The sequence below is a fragment of the Euleptes europaea genome, chromosome 15 (genome assembly GCF_029931775.1).
Source record: "Euleptes europaea isolate rEulEur1 chromosome 15, rEulEur1.hap1, whole genome shotgun sequence".
NCBI lineage: Eukaryota > Metazoa > Chordata > Lepidosauria > Squamata > Sphaerodactylidae > Euleptes > Euleptes europaea.
The window spans coordinates 50,267,784-50,287,055 of NC_079326.1; the positions used below are offsets into that span (position 1 = coordinate 50,267,784).

The 19,272-nt window shown below is 48.5% G+C and overlaps 2 protein-coding genes across 2 annotated transcripts in view; one reads left to right on the forward strand and one right to left on the reverse strand.

Annotated features, from left to right (window-relative positions):
• LOC130487851 (cytochrome P450 20A1) overlaps positions 1 to 966 on the reverse strand; it is a 28,003-nt gene extending 27,037 nt beyond the window's left edge. Inside the window, exon 1 of the mRNA XM_056861394.1 lies at positions 895 to 966. Coding sequence (XP_056717372.1) covers positions 895 to 966 — 72 coding nt within the window. The remainder of the gene's footprint in view (positions 1 to 894) is intronic.
• Positions 967 to 1,185: 219 nt separating this feature from the next.
• LOC130487715 (alpha-aspartyl dipeptidase-like) lies at positions 1,186 to 16,272 on the forward strand. The gene is made up of 8 exons (XM_056861215.1): positions 1,186 to 1,283; positions 3,223 to 3,311; positions 3,708 to 3,782; positions 6,341 to 6,420; positions 7,279 to 7,452; positions 7,914 to 7,973; positions 8,988 to 9,070; positions 16,160 to 16,272. The coding sequence occupies exons 1-8, from the start codon at positions 1,186 to 1,188 to the stop codon at positions 16,233 to 16,235; spliced, it is 735 nt and encodes a 244-aa protein (XP_056717193.1). The 3' UTR covers positions 16,236 to 16,272.
• Positions 16,273 to 19,272: the final 3,000 nt, after the last annotated feature.

Below are 19,272 nucleotides of genomic sequence, written 5' to 3' on the forward strand. Positions count from 1 at the left end.
TCTGTATGCACCTATTCTGTACTTCGTATGAATAGCAAGCAACAAATTATCAAATTATTTTGTCAGACTGCACAGAGAAGCCATTGAAATTCATAAACATCAGCACAACTTTAACAGAAAAGAGGAGAGTTTAAGAATGAATAAGGCTTGGCTTCCTGCCCTGAAAAACCTCCAGACTGACAAAGACAACATTCAACAATAGCCATACAGATTAGCTTTGGATTACACACATTAACAGATCACTTCAGGATACAATGGTTCCATATTAACATACCATACCCTCATTAGCACATTATCTTGATACTTACAGGACAATACTTTTGCAGGACAATACTCAGCTCAAACCCAACCCCTTTCTGACTATATATTACTCTTCCTACACCCTTGACACTGAGAGACCCTGTCCTTCAGTGTTACTACTCTGAAGATGCCTGCCACAGTTGCTGGTGAAACGTCAGGAAAGAAAATTCCAAGACCACGGTCACACAGCCCGGATAACCCACAAGAACCAAATTATCTCCTATTTGCCCAAACTATATTACCCATTAATTGAAGAGCCAGAACCAACTGGCTTTCCTTTGAGTATACTTTCGGTACACTTTGTCTATGCAAGCAAACTGGCCTTGGAAAGAATTCTGTTTCGGGCATCCAGCTACCACGAATGTGACCGGATCCCCAACGCAGAGCGCTTGGCAAAAATGGTTTAGTCTTGCCTACAGTCTCCTGCACGGAAAGCAGTCCTCACCCGGTATGCATATCGGGCGTAATAGACAAGACTGCTTTAAACTCTCAACCTCCCACTGGGTTATTGTCATGGGGAATTAATACAACAATGCAGGCATTTCAGGATCACCCCCTACCCCCATCCGCTGCCCCCCCCCCAGGTGCCTTTACCGGGTAGAGGTAGAGCACGGCCCCCACCAGGATGAGCAAGAAGGTGGCGGCGAAGATGGCGAAGTCCAGCATGCTGCCCGCCTCCCTCCACGTCCCGAGGTGGGGCTTCCCCGGGCTGGGAGGGACGGAGGGGGGGGCGGGGACGGGGGACGCCCCCCCCCCGGGAGGCCAGAGCAATCGAGCGGTCCGCTGCAGCCGGGGGTGGGGAAGAAGGAGGAGGAGGAGGAGGAGGAAGAGGAGGAAGGGCTGCCCGGGCTGGCTTTGCTGCGCGCCCCGTCGGGCTGGGCGCAGATGGCCAAGCGGCGGCTGCTGCTGGTCTCCAACTCGACGCTGCACGGCGGGGGCTACCTGGAGCACTGCCGGGGACGCGTCCAGGGCTTCCTGGGGCCGTGAGTGCGAATCCTGCCGGTTGCAAACAAAAACAAAAAAAAAAGAGAGCAAAGTTTGCATTGCTTCGCGATGGCTTTGCCGAAAGGGGTGGGGTGGGGGATCCTGGCCCCCACCCCGCGGGGTTGCCTTCCCGCGTGCGCTTCCAGGGAAGAGGAAGCCGCGAGCCTGGGTGCCTTGGCCCGGGGCTGAGCCTCGCCCTCCCGCGGAACTTGCTTGGGAGGGAGCAGGCGGTTTGGGTCGGATGCATTTCTGCTGCACGGGAGGTTTTGCCTTGGGGTTGGTGCTCTGCAGATGCACCTTCCCCCCCCCCCCGTCCGAATTCTCAAAACTCAACAATCAGCCCCCCCTGCAGAGTTTTGGGAATTCAGATGGGGGGGAAATGTGCCTCTATAAAGGTAAAGGTCCCCTGTGCAAGCACCGGGTCCTTCCTGACCCATGGGGTGACATCCCATCCCGACGTTTCCTAGGCAGACTTCGTTTGCGGGGTGGTTGGCCAGTGCCTTCCCCAGTCGTCTTCCCTTTACCCCCAGCAAGCCGGGTCCTCCTTTGTCCAACCCCGGAAGGATGGAAGGCTGAGTCCACCTTGAGCCGGCTACCTGCAACCGACTTCCGTCGGGATCGAACTCAGGTCGTGAGCAGAGCTTGGACTGCAGGACTGCAGCTTTACCGCTCTGCGCCACGGGGCTCCTAATGTGCCTCTAGAGCACTGGTTCCCAACCTTTTTTTGAGCAGGGACCACTAGGACTTTTTTTGTTCGGTGCAGGGACCCCAAGGTTCAAAATAAAAATTCAGAGATTTTGAAAATAAACTTTAATCATAACTGTTAGGTAAACATTAAACTTAGAATAATATTTGAATGTATATATTTTATAATAGAGAACTTTTAATTGAAAATATGAATTTATTATGGGTTTATAACTTTGTTTTGCGGACCTTAATTTAGTTCTCGCGGACCCCCGGGGGTCCACGGACCCCTGGTTGGGAACCAGTGCTCTAGAGAGTGGCAAATCCAAGGCAAAACCTCCCAATGCATAATTTCCCCCCAATCCGAATTCTCAGAACTCAACAATAAGGAAAGGAAAGACCAAGACCACGGTCACACTGCCCGGTTAACCTACAAGATCCAGTCAACAATAAGCCTGTTTGTGAGAATTCAGATGAGAAAATGTGCATCTAGAAAGCGGCAAATCCAAGGCGAAAGTTCCCATGTTGAGTTCTGACAATTCAGATGGGGAAAATGTGCACCTACAGAGCAGCAAATCCAAGGCAAAACCTCCCGTGCATAAATGGCCTACGGGTTGTAGGGTTATGCTTGTGAGACTCCTAGAAGTCCGCGGCTCAGCACACCTGTACAGGGAGGGATCGGGGCCCTAGCTCCTTCCTGTGCAACCTGAGCATGTTTGCTCGGAAAAGCAGTGCGCGTAAGATCGTAGCTTCTGGGAGTGATTCTCCTTTCCCCTTAAAAAAGAAATGGGTTGGTTTAGCTTGAAAATATTAGGTGACCCCATCAGGATGAATTGGTGAGCTCTTGGTCAAGGGCATGGAGGCAAACCTGAGATGTGTCCATAGGTCTTGCCCCCAGCTGCTGATAGATTGTTTGCTTTTGCCAGGGGTGGGGAACCTTTTTTCCGCCAAGGGCTATTTGGATATTTACAACATCATTTGCGGGCCATACAAAATTATCAACTTAAAAATTAGCCGACCAAGCCCCAAGCAGGCAGATGACCCCCCCCCCCGGGGCCCAGGTGAGCAGGTAGGCATCCAACTGGTGGTGCACTCCACGGGAGGGGGTGGATCGCCAGTCTTAGATCCTTCTGAGCTAGAGATGTGCCAGGACCCACAAAGGGCCAGACCAAATGATTTCGCGGGCCTTAAATGGGCCCCGGGCATGACGTTCCCCACCCCTGGCTTATGCAGTGACCCGGTTATCTTTCCCAGGACCGTGAAGAGAGTTTTGTTTGTCCCTTACGCCCTGAGTGACCGAGATGCTTATGCCAAGATGGCAAGAGAGAAGTTTGAACACTTAGGTAAGGCGAGTATTGCCATTTATTGGCCTAGATAGGGGGGAAAAACTGAATTGTTTGTTTAGCTATTTACAGTCCACATATAAAAATCCAGAGTGGTGTAGCGGTTAAGAGCGGCAGACTCTAATCTGGTGAACTGGGTTGGTTTCCCCACCCTTCTACATGAAGCCAGCTGGGTGACAGTTCTAGTTCAAATGCTATTTATGTTTGATAGTGTTGGTAGCTGCCCTGAGCCCGGCCTGGCCGGGGGGAGGGTGGGGTATAAATAAAAGCTTATTATTATATTATTATTACAAGAGTAGGAAGAGGAGGTGTACACACCCGTCATGAAAAGGCAGAGGGTTGTCCTTTCACAACCCGTTTTATAAGTTTCTTTTCAGTGTCTTGTCTTTTCCCTAGGCTATGGACTAGACAGTATTCACGAATCTCCTGATCCCGGAGAAGCTGTAAGAAAAGCAGAAGCGATATTCATTGGTAAATAGCAGCTCCTTTTGGAATTTTTCTGCATGTGCCTCTCTGTATTGCCTTCTGAATATCAACAGAAGAAACCTGAAATCTGAGGTTGTCGCTTAATAAGAGAGGTCTGAGCTCTGATTTCCCCTTATTGGCAATACCCTGAGGTTGTCTGGCAGAAATCCCCATTCAAACCTCGTGACAAATCGTGAGAAGTAATTCTGGGACAAACATCTAGTTTGGTGTCGCGGTTACAAACTGGGTGTTAGGGTAGTATCCACCCACTGTTGGGTGTTAGGCAATCGCAGTAATTTGCAACTGGATTTTCCTGTGCAAACAAGAGTATCTAGCTGCGAGTCGATTGCTGAAGAACAACAATAATGCCAGATCCAATGGTGTGTAGATGCAACCTGGAAGTTAGCTCTCAGCCTAGCTGTTGACCTGAAATATGACCACACGAAGCCACCTTATAGCCATCTAGCTGAATTTGCAGGGAGTAGTTTTCCCTGTGTGTGTGTAAAGTGCTGTCAAGTCGTAGCCGATTTATGGCGACCCCTTTTTGGGGTTTTCATGGCAAGAGACTAACAGAGGTGGTTTGCCAGTGCCTTCCTCTGCACAGCAAGCCTGGTATTCCTTGGTGGTCTCCCATCCAAATACTAACCTAGTCTTGGATAAAGAGTGGTCTTTCTGAAAGCTGCTGTGTGTGTGTGAAGTGCCGTCAAGTCGCGGCCGACTTATGGCGACCCCTTAGGGCCGTGTTGGCGAACCTATGGCACGGGTGCCACTTCCGGCACGCATAGCCCTTTCTGCCGGCACGCACGGTTCCTCCAAGCCGCTGGCCTTTCCAGCTCTGCCCCACCCCGGATGGGGGAGGCTGTAGCCCAGGGATGGGGAACCTCCGACATCATTGGCGGTGGCCCCAGGACTCTCCCACAGAAGCTGCCGCCATTGCCACCGCTGGAGCGTGCGCGGCCAGCCAGGCGGGTGGGAGAGCGGGGAACAGAAGCCGAGCGCTCACACTCGGCATGGCCAGCGGCTTCTCCGGCGCCCTCTGGGCCTGTCGGGCGGAGGGCATGGCTGGTCAGTGGGTGCGAAGGAGGCGCCCTCTGCCCCACCCTGCTCGCCTCTCACAAGCCTGCCACCGCGCCCCACCAAGTGGCAAATCCAAGGCAAAACCTCCCATGCATAAATGGCCTCTTTCTTTTTCTGTCTCCCTCTGTCCTTTTCTTTCTCTCCCTTGCTCCATTTCTTTCTCCCTTTCTCTCTCTTTTTCTTTCTTTCTCTCCCTCCCTTCCTTCCCTTTCCCCCTCCCTTCCCTTCTTTTCTTCCTTCCTTCCTTCTTTCCCTCCAGCGGCTTCTCCGGCGCCTTCTGGGTCTGTGCGGGCGGAGGGGAGTGCAGTCCTATTCCACCTTTGAAGTGCCCACAAGCTATCCTCCAAACACCTTTCCATTTGTCTTGATATGTAGAGAGAAAACACTAAGGAACTAGTTGCCAATCTCCAGGTACTAGCTGGAGATCTGCTATTACAGGTGATCTCCAACCAATAGAGATCAGTTCCCCTGGAAAAAATTGCCACTTTGGCAATTGGACTCTATGGCACTGAAGTCCTTCCCCAAACCCCACCCTCCTCAGGCGCCACCCCAAAAACCTCCCACTCATGGCGAAGAGGAACTTGGCAACCCTAGCCTCTCCCTCTGGGCCCCCTCTGGGAGTGGTATTCAGGTTACATTGCCGCATTGGCACTCGGCGATAAATAAGTGGGTTTTTGGTTGCAGTTTGGGCACTCGGTCTCTAAAAGGTTCGCCATCACTGCCTTAGGGGGTTTTCAAGGCAAGAGATTAACAGAGGTGGTTTGCCAGTGCCTTCCTCTGCACAGCAAGCCTGGTATTCCTTGGTGGTCTCCCATCCAAATACTAACCAGGGCTGACCCTGCTTAGCTTCTGAGATCTGACGAGATCAGGCTAGCCTGGGCCATCCAGGTCAGGGCAAGCTACCTGCGATTTTTTAACTGGAGTTACGTGGGGCAGAGCCCTGACCTGGACGGCCCAGGCTAGCCTGATCTCATCAGATTTCAGAAGCTAAGCAGGGTTGGCCCTGGTTGGTGTTTGGGACAGAGACCACCAAGGAAGTCCAGAGTTGTTACGTAGAGGCAGGCAATGGCAAACCACCTCTGTTCCTCTTTTGTCCTGTCCTGGATGACCCAGGCTAGCCTGATCTCATCAAATCTCGGAAGCTATGCAGGGTTGGCCCTAGTTAGTACCTAGATGGGAGACCCCCAAGGAAGCCCTGGATTGCTATGCAGAGGCAGGCAATGGCAAACCACCTCTGAATGTCTCTTGCCTTCAAAACCATGTCACCATAAGTCAGCTGTGACTTGACGGCACTTTCCTCCTCCACCACCTGGGATCTTCTATATGCTATGCTGATCCACAAGTTGCTTCCCAGGTAGCTCTGCACTTGGAAACATCTCATTCTGGACTCGGGTTGGGCCTTCTGCTGGGTTCGGGGCTTGTTCTCCTGGGCCTGTGGAATGTGAGTGGTAAGCTTTAGGTCAAACCAGACTTCTTTTTTCTTGCAGGTGGTGGCAATACCTTTCGCCTTTTGAAAGCTCTTTACGACAATGGTCTGATACAGCTGATCAGGAGAAGAGTTCTCGAGGTAGACTGACTAACCACTTCCACACACAGTAGAATGGAAATCAATGGGACGTTCCAAAGCATAGCCGTGTTGTAGCAAAAACTTACAAAGCTCTTGATCTTTTGGGGCATTCTGTGTCTGTGCTCTGATTGGGTCTACACGTGTTATTCTCTGTCTAATACATTTTTAAGCATAGATATTGACACCAACTTTGTAATCTTTGAAAAGAACAGAACCAAGTTGGGCAAGTTTGCGAGAGCTGGAGGTCTTCAGCAAAACATCTTTGAATGCTGAGCATTCTTTTTATCAATGGGCGAAAACGGATGGTCACTTTATCCTCCTTTAATCCCTGTTTCAGCCAGGATCCAGCCAGGATCGAACATGTGCATTTCGCCTAATGTGTGTTCGATCCTGGCTAAAACAGGGATTAAAGGAAGATAAAGCGACTATGCGTTTTCACCCAATATTTCAATTAAGCATTCCTCCCTCCCTCACTACTGACCTATTAAAGCCAGCATGGTGTAGTGGTCAAGAGCGGTGGTTTAGAGCGGTGGACTCTGATCTGGAGAACCGGGTTTGATTCCCCACTCCTCCACATGAATGGCGGAGGCTAATCTGGTGAACTGGATTTGTTTCCCTGCTCCTCCACATGAAGCCAGCTGGGTGACCTTGGGCTAGTCACTGCTCTCTTAGAGCTCTCTCAGCCCCACCTACCTCACAGGGTGTCTGTTGTGGGGAGGGGAAAGTGATTGTAAGCCGGTTTGATTCTTCCTTAAGTGGTAGAGAAAGTCAGCATATAAAAACCAAAGCTGCTGCCTCTTCTTTTAAAGCTAAGCTGGAAAATGTATGTTTTTAATGGAAATGCATCATGTCTTACAGGACGGAGTCCCATACATGGGATCCAGCGCAGGAACAAACGTGGCCACAATCAGCATCAACACGACCAATGACATGCCGATCGTGTACCCACCTTCCTTGCTGGCCCTTGGTTTGGTACCCTTCAACATTAATCCGCACTACTTGGATCCAGATGTCAACAGCACTCACATGGGGGTAACGTCTTTTGAGACAGTCTTCACCCATGGCTGTGTGCCCTTTCAGCATAGGAACACCGCCCTTTAGAAAGCCTGTGGAGCATGAAGAAAATCTCCCCTTCAGATGGTGTATTCCCCCCCCCCTTTGGGCATAGTTAGGAAACTTATCTGTAGTTTGGCATGTTATAGGAATGGTGACAGGCACAATTTGGAAGCCAAGTGGTATGCAGACACACGTAGAAAAGAGCCAGAGTCCAGTAGCACCTTAAAGCCTAGCAAAAATTCTGGCAGGGTATGAGCTTTCGTGAGTCACCGCTCACTTCTTCAGATAAGGTATCTTGTTCTTTTCTTCTGCTACTTACAAACACGGCTACCCATCATGATCTTGAAGGGGAATAAACAAAACGTAACAGTTACCCTACCTTAGCTTCTAAAGTACTACTGCATTTTTATCAGGTGGGTAATTTTTTGTGTGTGCAGGAAACCCGTGAGAAAAGGATTCTTCAGTACCATGAAGAACCAAATACCCCTCCGGTACTGGTGAGTCAGGTTTTCTTCAATCCAAAGCTGCTGGGTTTTTTGGGTTCCTTTCCCCCTGCCCTTGCTGTTACCTTACTGTTTTCGATAGGAGTTTGCTTGGCATGTACCACAAAGTGACCTGCCCTGCTCAGACTGAGCCTGGTTGGTTGTGTGATTCCAAAATGGAAAGGGTGTGTGGTAAGGCGCCTCTTCACTTCAGTAGACAGCATATGGAATTGAGCAAGGTCCACAGATAGACAACAGTGGCTTGGTCACCTGTAAAAAAGATTTATTTACTTCAATTATACCTCACATTTCTTCCCAGTAGGAACCCAAGGTGACTTACATAATTCTCCTCTACTCCATTTTATCCTCACAACAACCCTGGGAGGTAGGTTAGGCTGAGGGTATGTGAATGGGCCAAGGTCACCCAGCGAGCTTCCATGGCAAAGTCGGGTTTCGAACATGTGGAGAGCCAGCGTGGTGTGGTGGTTAAGAGCGGTGGTTTGGAGTGGCGGACTCTAATCTGGTGAACCGGGTTGGTTTCCCCACTCCTACCAATGAAGCCAGCTGGGTGACCTTGGGCTAGTCACAGCTCTCTCAGGACTCTCTTAGCCCCACCTACCTCACAGGGTGTTGTGGGGAGAGGAAGGGAATGTTGATTGTAAGCTGGTTTGATTCTTCCTTGAGTGGTAGAGAAAGTCGGCATATAAAAACCAACTCTTCTTCTTAGAGATAATTATTTTTCCCCCTGAGTTCAAAAATTATAGATCACGCACCGTAGGGAAACTAAAAGCTCCGATTCACGCAGTCAAATTGACAAGTTCAGAACACAGGTTGACCAGGATTTGAGCTCTGCTGAAATCGTATCACTGCAGTTTCCTCAAGGGGCTCATAACTTGGTTTTTCTTCACGCCACAGTTACTGCGTTGTTGCCAGCCACGAATCGGGTCACGTGCATCTATCCTGAACTTCGGTGGCGACGGTAGGAATTATGTGGAACTGACTTAATGTTGCCCTTTTCTCTCAATTAAGGGTTTACGTGAAGGATCGCTGCTGCTTGTGGAAGGAAACAAAGCTACCCTTCAAGGAAAAACTGGGGCTCGGCTGTTTGTGAGGTAAACTGAAGAGATGTGATCCTTTTGCCGCTGGAATGATAAATGATGACGAAAAGCACAGAGGAGATTCCAGTTCTGCGATTTACTAATTAAAACTTTTCTGTGCCGCCTTTCTTCACCTCATGGCAAAACCAAGGCAGTTTACTGGTTCTTGTAGGTTATCCGGGCTGTGTGACCGTGGTCTTCGTTTACAAGGCAGTTTACTTTTAAAATTTCTTCTACCACCAGTATAAAACGGCCCCCAAACTCCAATAATGCTAAACTTCAGAATCCCAATAATATCAACGCCTACATTTTAAAACCGGCAGCCCAACAAACCTGAACACGACCCTACTAACTAGTTTAGATGAAAGCCCCCCTTGAACGAGACCCTTTTACGTGGCCAGTAGAAAACAAGGGGAGAAAGCGCGGCCCAGCCTGTTAGCTGTGGCGTTAACAAGGGCCCAAATGCCAAGTATTGCTTACTATGTCTTCTGCAACAGGCAAAAAAACCAAAAAACTATTCAGACATTTTGCTTCAAGCTTCCCCGACTCAAAATCGGGCGTCATTTAAGATCAGATTGTTGTCGTGAAGTTATCTACAGAGATTACTTCTGGCATTTTGTCTTTTAGAAAGGCGGCGAACGTTGCTATCCAGCCCTTAGAGTCTGACATTTGCCCTCAGGCGCAGAACACTCTGTGTTGGCTTCGTGCTTGAGGTCTCTTACGTAGCGGTTTCTGACGCGTGCCTTTCCCAGCCCTCCGCTAAGAGGGAATACTTTAGGAAGACTCAGTTTAACTTGACTATGGGGCCATGCACCCCACCCCAACACTTGAGATAATCCCTCCAAAGTCCAGGAGCCTGGAGCAAAAGGAATGCAAACGTTTGAGTTGTGTGGTGATAGCCATTGGTGGATTTTTAAAAAATATCCCTGGGTTACTGGAAACATTCAGTGTAGATGAGGAAGGAGCGGAGGAGTCCATGTTTCTACAGCTAGTGGCGTGTGAGGGAGCAGCCGTGTCTCTTCTGTAGCAGGGCGGGTGATAACCGTGGGCCCTCCTAGAGAGCGCAGGCCCCAGCAGCTGCACAACGATGCATCCCCTGCCGGCCCTGTACCGGTGTGACAGCATCTCATGCATGAAGAGATGTTTTGTTCACTGGAGTTGAACCTTAAGTCATGCCACCAACATTTGACACCTAACAGGAAAACAGGCTCAATATACCTAATCTTCAACAACATGACCCCATCTGTGGATACTTAAATCTAGAGAGTATAGCCATGAACAGAGAACACGGAGCTTTCTACAACCCTGGAAAAGTCCCAGGTTTGCAGAAAAATCTGAAAAAATACTTTAGCAGGGTTAAAACCCACCAACATAATAGAAGCAGCACCTGTGCCTTTAAGAAAGGAGATCTCAGTGGCCACTATGGAGGTTGCTAGGCAACCTCAATAATGCCAGCCTTCAGTAAAAGGCAGGGCATACAGGGGGAATGAAGTGTTCTCGCTCTGGGAGAGGAGGCCATCTTAAGAGTGGGTGTTTCCTCTTCCTCTTGTTCCGGGAGGCAGGACCTAAAACTTTAACTGCCTATCCCTGGAGGGAACGCCCCCGCCCTTTTCAGTCTTGTTCCTGCCTCGTCCGGGAGAGCAGTGTAATCATGGCTCTCTTCCTTTGAGCTATTCCTAAAAATTCTTATTTGTAATTTCTATATTTCTACCCTATTCTATTTCATATTCTAACCTATATATAAAAAAAATCTTTTCTTCTTTCTGTCTCTATCTGTCTTGAGGCTAGGTACAGAACAGTTTTTTGCGGCTCCTTCCCGCCAAAACAAAATGGCGTCCGAACAATCGGACAGTTATATCTCTGAGGGGGATTTGGTCCCGGAATTACTCCAGGCTATGCCGGTTGACCGGGACTTGCCTTCAAACAGTCACTCTAGTGACTCAAAAGGCAAATTAAAGAAATCTACTACAAAGCGCAAGAGAGGCTCCTCTCATTAAGGCAGCGCTAAACGCCTCCTCTCCGCCGCTCGCGCCCGCACATCAGTCGCGGCGGCGGCAATATCAAAAGGAAAAGACAAGGGCTCCGGAGCCGGGAACAGCTGGGGAAAAACAACGGCTTCGGCCGCTATCCCCTCCACAAGTGGACGATCCGCAGATGAGGCTGTTGGCGTCTCGCCACCCAAGAATCCCGTGCTGACCGCGTTTGAGACTGGTGATGTACTCCCCCCCCCTTACCCTCCCAATCGGTGGCAAGCGAAATTGCTCTTTTAAGAGCGGAGCTGGCGTCTTTAATTAGAGACGTGTTCTCCGATGGGCTAAGAGCAGTTCAACTCCCCTCTCCCCCTCCTTCAGTCAGCGGAATACAAGTCCCAAATCTTAAGGTCCCTGACCCTCGGGCAACTACTCAGTCGGGAGGTGGGGAGCGAAATGATCCGCGCACGTCACAGGCTGGCGGCGGATGGCCCACCAAAGCAGCCTTAAAGGCTAACTCTGCCTCTCAGCCCCAACAGTTAGAACACTCGACTTCGCCTTTCTCATCTGATAATGACCTTTCTGACAGGGAGGAGGGTGAGTTTTCTGAAGGGGAAGATCCTACGCCCCAGCCTACCAAGCAGACTAGACTTTTTGAGGCTGAGGATTTTCAACCCTTCTTAGCAAAAGCATTAGCAGCTCTTGACCTGACTGATGACTCAAACCCTTCCCAAGAAAAGAAAAAAGGTGCCAAAGAATTTTTCCATATGCATAATGTTACTGATAGAGTGGTTCCTGTGCCAGATTATTTTCTATCTCTGTTGCAGGGGGAATGGGAGAAACCAATGGGGGGGGGAAACAATTTCCTCCAATTACTAAAAAGCTATATAATGTGGCCTCTACTGCTTCTGAGTTACTAAAGCTCCCCCTAGTGGAAAGCCCCATTACTGCCTTACATTCTTCTGATGCAGTCACAGAAGAGGGCCTAGTTTCAATAAAGGATCCAGCTGATAGAAAGACTGAACTGGCCTGTAAAAAATCCCATGAGGCCTCAGCTCTGGCCATTAGTTCTTCCATCACATCCGCCTTAGTATCTAGAGCAGCTATAGTCTGGACTAGAAAATTAGCAAAGCTCATTCCAGAGGAAGACAGAAGTGCTATGGAAGGAGTTTCTAGAATTCTGAAGGCTGTATCCTTCCTGGCTGATTCCACACTTAACACTATGTGCTTCTCAGCACGAGCACTAGCTACTGCAGATGCAGCTAGGAGAGGCTTATGGTTGCGGCCATGGCAAACCGAACACAGATCCAAATCTGTACTGATGGGATATCCCTACCAGGGCAAGAAACTGTTCGGGGAAAAGTTAGAAGAAATATTAGTCGAATCTAAAGACAAGAAAAAGTACCTACCCAGAAGCCTACGTAAGGATTCAAAGGGATTCTCTAATCCTACTTCCTTTCGTCCTTTCCATCCATACTCAAAATACAGACCAGAACAGAGAAGAGGCCAGTGGAGCTACAACAGGGGTTCCTTTCGTAGAGGGGAGCGCTTCTCTAGGAACTCCAGAACTAACAATTTTCAAAGTGACCGAGGGGACAAGTCCTTTCGTCAACCAAGACAGTGACGCCAAACGCGAACCTGTGGGGGGCAGGCTCAGCCTATTCCACAACCAATGGTCTACCTCCCATCCAGACCATTGGGTTTTACAGATAGTGACTCACGGATACCGAATTCAGTTTTCCAAGTTACCAAGAGATCGGCTGGTGGTGTCCCCTGTGTCCCGTCAATCGGACAAGAGACTCAGAACATTGGCAGCAATTCAACACCTTTTGGAAATAAAGGCAATAGAATATGTGGACCCATCGGAACAATCGTTGGGCATATATTCAGTGTTCTTTACCGTGCCAAAAAGAGACGGAGGATGGCGGGCCATCCTCGATTTGAAGTACCTGAACAAACACGTAACATACAGACGATTCAGGATGGAGACCTTAAACTCCATAGCAGAAGCCTTAAGACCCGGAGACTTCCTGTCCTCTGTGGACTTAACAGAGGCCTACCTGCACATCGCCATTCACCCGGACCACAGACGATTTCTCAGGTTCCTGCACCACGGTCGCCATTACCAGTTCAAGGCACTTCCCTTCGGGTTAGGGTCAGCTCCTCGGGTCTTCACCAAGGTCCTGGTGACCTTGGTCGCCTTAGCACGTCAAGAGGGCGTAAGAATCCACCCCTACCTCGACGACATCCTAATCTGCTCGTCCTCAGAAGAACAAAGCGTCCAACACACAAGAATTGTACTACAACCACGGTTTTCTAATCAACCAAAAGAAAAGCCATCTCCAACCCACTCGACATCTACGGCATCTAGGAGTGTACATCGACGCCATCAACAACTCCTTCGTCTTACCTCCAGACAAAATTCAAAAAATCTGTGCTCTGGCGAAAACAACTATACAAGCAACCACAGTCCGCCTCATGACCCTGGCCAAACTACAGGGTCTGATGATTTCCTGCATCCCTGCGGTGCAGTGGGCACGCCTACACTCCAGACCTCTGCAGTGGTTCCTAAAAATCTACCAGAAGGACATCCTGATAAAGAGGAACAAATCCCTGCTTCTCTCCTCAGCGACAAGGCGCAGTCTCAAGTGGTGGACCTTCCCAGAAAATCTACAGAAAGGGGTTTGCTACATACGACAGCCACCAATCCAGCTGTTCACGGATGCATCTCTCAAGGGCTGGGGAGCCACTCTGAAGAGTATTCCAGCTCAAGGCACTTGGTCAACACAAGAACAGTGGATGAACATCAACGCTCTAGAGATCCGTGCAATTTACTATGCCCTCCGGCACTTCAAGCATCATCTGTCAGGGAAGGACATACTGGTGAGAACGGACAATGTGGCAGCGAAAGCTCACCTGAACAAACAGGGGGGCTCTCGATCATCTACGCTACACCAAGAAGCTCTAAGGATTCTGTTCTGGGTGGAGACCAATCTATGCTCCATAACAGCAGAACACATTCAGGGAGTCCTCAATGTAGACGCAGACTGGCTCAGCAGACAAAATCTCAACGAAGCAGAGTGGTCCCTGAATCGCGAGGTCTTCCAACTACTGACAGTTCAGTGCGGCACGCCCATGGTAGATCTCTTCGCGTCGAACAAAAACCATCAGCTCCCAAGATATTACACCAGATATGTCCAGACAGGAGCGGAACAGACAGATGCACTCACGGCACCATGGCCATCGGGGCTGCTATATGCCTTCCCTCCGTTCCCATTCCTTCCCAGAGTCCTCAGGCGAATCAACCTGCTTCAAGCCACAGTCATCCTGGTGGCTCCTTATTGGCCACGTCGCCCATGGTTCCCCACTCTGCTAGAAATGTCCATCACAAAACCATGGACACTTCCACTTCGACCAGATCTCCTCCTTCAGGGACCAATCCATCACCCAGATCCAGGTTGGTACAAGCTGACCGCCTGGGTATTGAGAGGAGTCGCCTCCTAAAGCTGGGATACGACACAGAAATAACAGAAACTATCCTTGCTGCTCGAAGGCCTTCTACAAAACGAATTTATAACACCACGTGGAAGGCATTTGTTAGATGGTGCCAGAGGAAGCATGTTGACCCCATCAAGCCACACGTTTCTAAAATATTGGCCTTTTTACAAGATGGTCGAAGACAGAACTTGTCCCCTGCTACACTATGCCGTCAGATGTCAGCAATTGCCACTATTGTTCCTAAAGTATCAGGCTACACCTTAACTAGACATCCACATATTAAGGCATTTTTAAGGGGACTTACTCTGGTTTCTCCTCTGGTTAAACACAGGTTCCCTACCTGGAGCCTACATACGGTCTTAACGGCTCTTACACGACCCCCCCTTTGAGCCGCTAAAGTATGTCACTTTAAGCTGTCTAAGAATGAAAACTCTTTTTCTAACAGCAGTCACATCAGCCAGGCGGGTCTCAGAATTAGGGGCCCTATCCATCAGACCGGGTCTTTGTACATTCCACAAAGACAAAGTAGTCCTTGCTCCTGACCCTTCCTTTATCCCTAAAGTCAACTCCAATTTTCACAGACATCAGGATATAGTTCTTCCCTCTTTCTGTCCAAATCCAAAAGCTCCACAAGAGAAAATCTGGCATACCTTAGATTTCAGACGAGCCCTGCGCATCTACATTGCCCGTACAGAACACATCAGAGTATCTGATGCCCTCTTCATTAATCTGTCAGCTCCAAACAAGGGTAAACCCATGTCCCGCACTTCCATCAGTCGCATTATTACTCAATGCATTTCTCAGGCTTACAAAGCGGCAAAAATCCCAGTACCTTCTGGCCTAACAGCCCATTCAGTCAGAAGCGCAGCCACATCAGCAGCTTTCGACCGCAGAGCTCCGTTAGAGGAGATTTGTAAGGCCGCTACATGGTCTTCTGTCTCTACATTTGTGAGACATTACAAAATAAATCTCTATGCCTCAGCTGATGCCGCCTTTGGCAGGCGGGTCCTTCAGAGTGTTCTCCACGACGTCTGATCCCACCCAGGCAGGGACAGCTCTTTTAAGTCCCACTCTTAAGATGGCCTCCTCTCCCAGAGCGAGAAAGAGCCTTGGTTACTCACCGTGAAGGCTTCTTCTGCTCTGGGATACGGAGGCCATCTTGCCCGCCCAGACGTCTAAGTAAATTCGGAGAATGCTATTCAAATTAGCACGACTAAAATTTGATTGGCTCAATTAAAATGATTGAACACAGATTTCAGATTTACATACAATTTTTATTAACATGATTGTAGTTACAGTTACAACTAATGCATTTCTATTATATCTGTTTACTGTTCTTTACTTACTGTTCTGTTTAACGGTTAAGCTCCTTGCTCGGAAAGTTTTTTGACTGAAAAGGGCGGGGGCGTTCCCTCCAGGGATAGGCAGTTAAAGTTTTAGGTCCTGCCTCCCTGAACAAGAGGAAGAGGAAACACCCACTCTTAAGATGGCCTCCGTATCCCAGAGCAGAAGAAGCCTTCACGGTGAGTAACCAAGGCTCTACTCCTCCAAGTCTGTGTGTGTTCCCTCTTTGTTGTCATTTAATACTTTTTTTTTAATTTGCAAAGTTAAACATACTCATTTTTTCTTTGTTTAGAGGGAATTCCCCAACGGAACATAAACCAGGAACGGATTTCAGCTTCCTGCTGGCTGAGGGTCTTGAGAAGCCTTAAAACTTTTTTCATGTCCAAACCAGGCTGCCTGCTGAATATCAAAATGCCTTGTACCGGGGGGACAAAAATCCAGACCCTCCAATTGCCACTGGTTATTAAACTATTGGGCCCAGTGACTGGCTTCTGGGTGGAATTTGAGCTTCTGGAGCTGAACTCCAGAATCCCTTTCGGTGACAATGCTTAAGTCCGGGAGATGCACACCAAACAGTATGAAGTCTTGAGAGCATCTGCAGAGTATTTTCCCTCTGCCGCTGAGCAGTTACTATCCACCGAAAGGAGGGACCTCCAGCTCAGAGGCTGTTAGGGTTGCCAACCTCCAGGTACTAGCTGGAGATCTGCTATTACAACTGATCTCCAGCTGATAGAGATCAGTTCACCTGGAGAAAATGGCCGCTTTGGCAATTGGACTCTATGGCACGGAAGTCCCTCCCCTCCCCAAACTCCACCCTCCTCAGGCTTCGCCCCAAAACCTCCCACTGGTGGCAAAGAGGGACCTGGCAACCCTAGAGGCTGTGTTGTCCCCCTGGCACCTCACTTTTAAGTGCTGCAGGAATGGAAAATGGCGGGGTAGGCAAACCAGAATAGGATCCCCAGTTCCTTTTTTCCTAAAAGTCTGGCTGGAAAGGTTTTGCGCCCCTGCTTAAGCAAGAATTTTGGAAACAAAAAAAAAAGTTCTTCAGAGCTAACAGAGTCCGTGTTTTTATTTGGACAAAGCCGGTCTATTGCAAGCTTCTCTTCTATAGGAGGAAGTACATATCAGAGGAGAACCTTTAGAGCAGAGCTTCTGATTCTCTGAGTCCTGACCTAAGAGTGGATCAGGAAGCTGGGCTCTTGGGCCATTTTATTCAGAGGGAGGTCTTGCCCATGAAAGAGGTGTCCTTGATGACGGAGAAAGTGATAAAGGCCTCCAGCCACATATAAGAGAGCCCATCTCGGGGAAGAGAGGAGGGTAGCAGGCCCAGCAGAGTGCTTGCTCCATTCCCATTTTTCTTTTCAAAGCCCTGCAGTTGACTACTAGGCAGGACCTATTCTGGGAAAGAATTGAGGTCTTTCCTGCAATTCCTATCCCCAATTTGTTTGTTTTTTGCATAGTTGATGGGTAAAACAGAGCCCCAATTGCAGGAGCAGCCAGTGTAGTATAGTAGTTAAGAGTGGTGGACTCTAATCTGAAGAACCGGGTTTGATTCCCCACTCCTCCACATGAGCAGCGGAGGCTAATCTGGTGAACTGGATTTGTTTCCCTACTCCTAGTACATGAAGCCAGCTGGGTGACCTTGGGCTAGTCACAGTTCTCTCTGAACTCTCAGCCCTCCCTCCCTCCCAAGGTTTCTGTTGTGGGGAGAGCAATGGAAGGCGATAGTAAGCTGGTTTGGGACTCTTTAAAAATAGAGAAAATTGGGGTATAAAAACCAACTCTTCTTCCTAAAGTAGCTTGTTCTTCTCCCATCAACTCAGAATGTTCTCCTTCTCCTTGGAGATACAAAGTGAGAATAAAGGGGTTGTTGTACAGTCCAGGTAGCCCAACTCTGTCATCCCACCTAATTTAACTTTCTGCCTTAATGAAATCAAGTATTCATTTCTGTAAATACTATTCCATTGATCAAAGGAACAGGCACAGAGCAGATGAGTCTGTAGACATTCCAAAATTATTAAAATCCTCCGGTGAGCTATTTGGTGGGAAACGGGGAAAGTGAATCCCGTTCTCTGCCTCTGCCCTCCCTTTCCAAACATCTGATGGGTAGACATTTTTATAACTTTCTTAAATGTGGGTTGGATTGAACCAGATTTCCTGCTGGTGAAAAAGGAAGGAGGCATCCCCTGTCTGGCCAATCAGAAAGCTTCAGCCGAAAATCATGGCTTAAGCAAGTACTAAAGCCATGCGAGGGGGAGGCTGTAGCGCAGAGGAGGGTCATTTATGCATGGGAGTTTTAATTGAGGTTCGTTGCTGGCTGGACCTACACTTTCCAGCTGGGAATCTCTGCACTAAGCTCTTTCCAAAATCAAATCCCACCCCTTTAAATGCTGCTTTGTAATTGGCTTACTTCGCAATGCTCCCTGTGAGAGAATATCCCCCCCCAATACCCAACTGCTGCATAAAAAAGCATTTAAAAAACAAAAAAACAGAACAATCTGAAAGGAAGGGGGTGGGGAAAAATCCAAGCCTTGGTTTTAAAAAGCCTTTCTTTTGCTCAGAAAGAGCCCCGAGGAAGCAGGAAACATCTGAATCCCTGCCTCTTTACACGCTGCTTTGTGATTGGCTATGAGAGAAACCCAGCTTCTGTGTCCAGTACTTTGCCTTCTGCACAGGAATTTCAGCTGGGCTGAGCTCAGGGGAGAGGGAAGAGTCGGGTTAACAGAGGAATGGGAAGACCCGGACGTTGCGAGTGCTGGCAGCGAGGTCATTTCTAATGGACAGAAAACTCATGCAGAACTCCAACGAACAACTGAGTCAGACGGGGCAAACGTGAGTCCAAGTACCCATGCATAAATGACCAGTGATAAAACTGGCTGGATCCAACCCATCACTTTGTATTTAGCCCAGTGGTTGCTTTAGTGAGGGGAATCCTTTACGGAACACCCCCACGTGTGTGCTAATCCAATGGACTATACTGGGCTATATATCTGTTTGTGTGTGTTGTGTCTTCCTAGGGTCAGGTAACAGTTCATTTGGAAAGCCGTAAATAAACCATCGCCCCATGCAAAAATCACATGTTCCATTTTTATTTAATTAGCCTCAGACTCTTCTGTTATATACAAACCTAATCAGATAATCATTTTTATGTACAAAGCAAGCATTTTAAAAAGGGTTAAGTTACAAATTTGTAAATCCTACAAAGTGCAAAATTTGAAAACATTTCCCAACATGCTGTACAGAAACAAATTCAGTGTTAGCCAATATACATACATACACACTTAGAATTATAAATCTTACCGGTCCAAACTTATTAAAATAATACAAACAGTATATTACTTAACCTTGAAAGCATCCCCCCAAAATACAAGAAAGGTATTGCACAGAAGACTAACAAATATTTTA

Bases quoted from the DNA above. Each gene is read 5' to 3' on its own strand.
- LOC130487715 (XM_056861215.1), top strand. From the start codon at position 1,186: ATGGCCAAGCGGCGGCTGCTGCTGGTCTCCAACTCGACGCTGCACGGC. The intron at 6,421-7,278 runs GTAGACTGACTA...CATGTCTTACAG, and splicing joins TCAGGAGAAGAGTTCTCGAG to GACGGAGTCCCATACATGGG. The intron at 9,071-16,159 runs GTAAACTGAAGA...TTCTTTGTTTAG, and splicing joins GGGGCTCGGCTGTTTGTGAG to AGGGAATTCCCCAACGGAAC.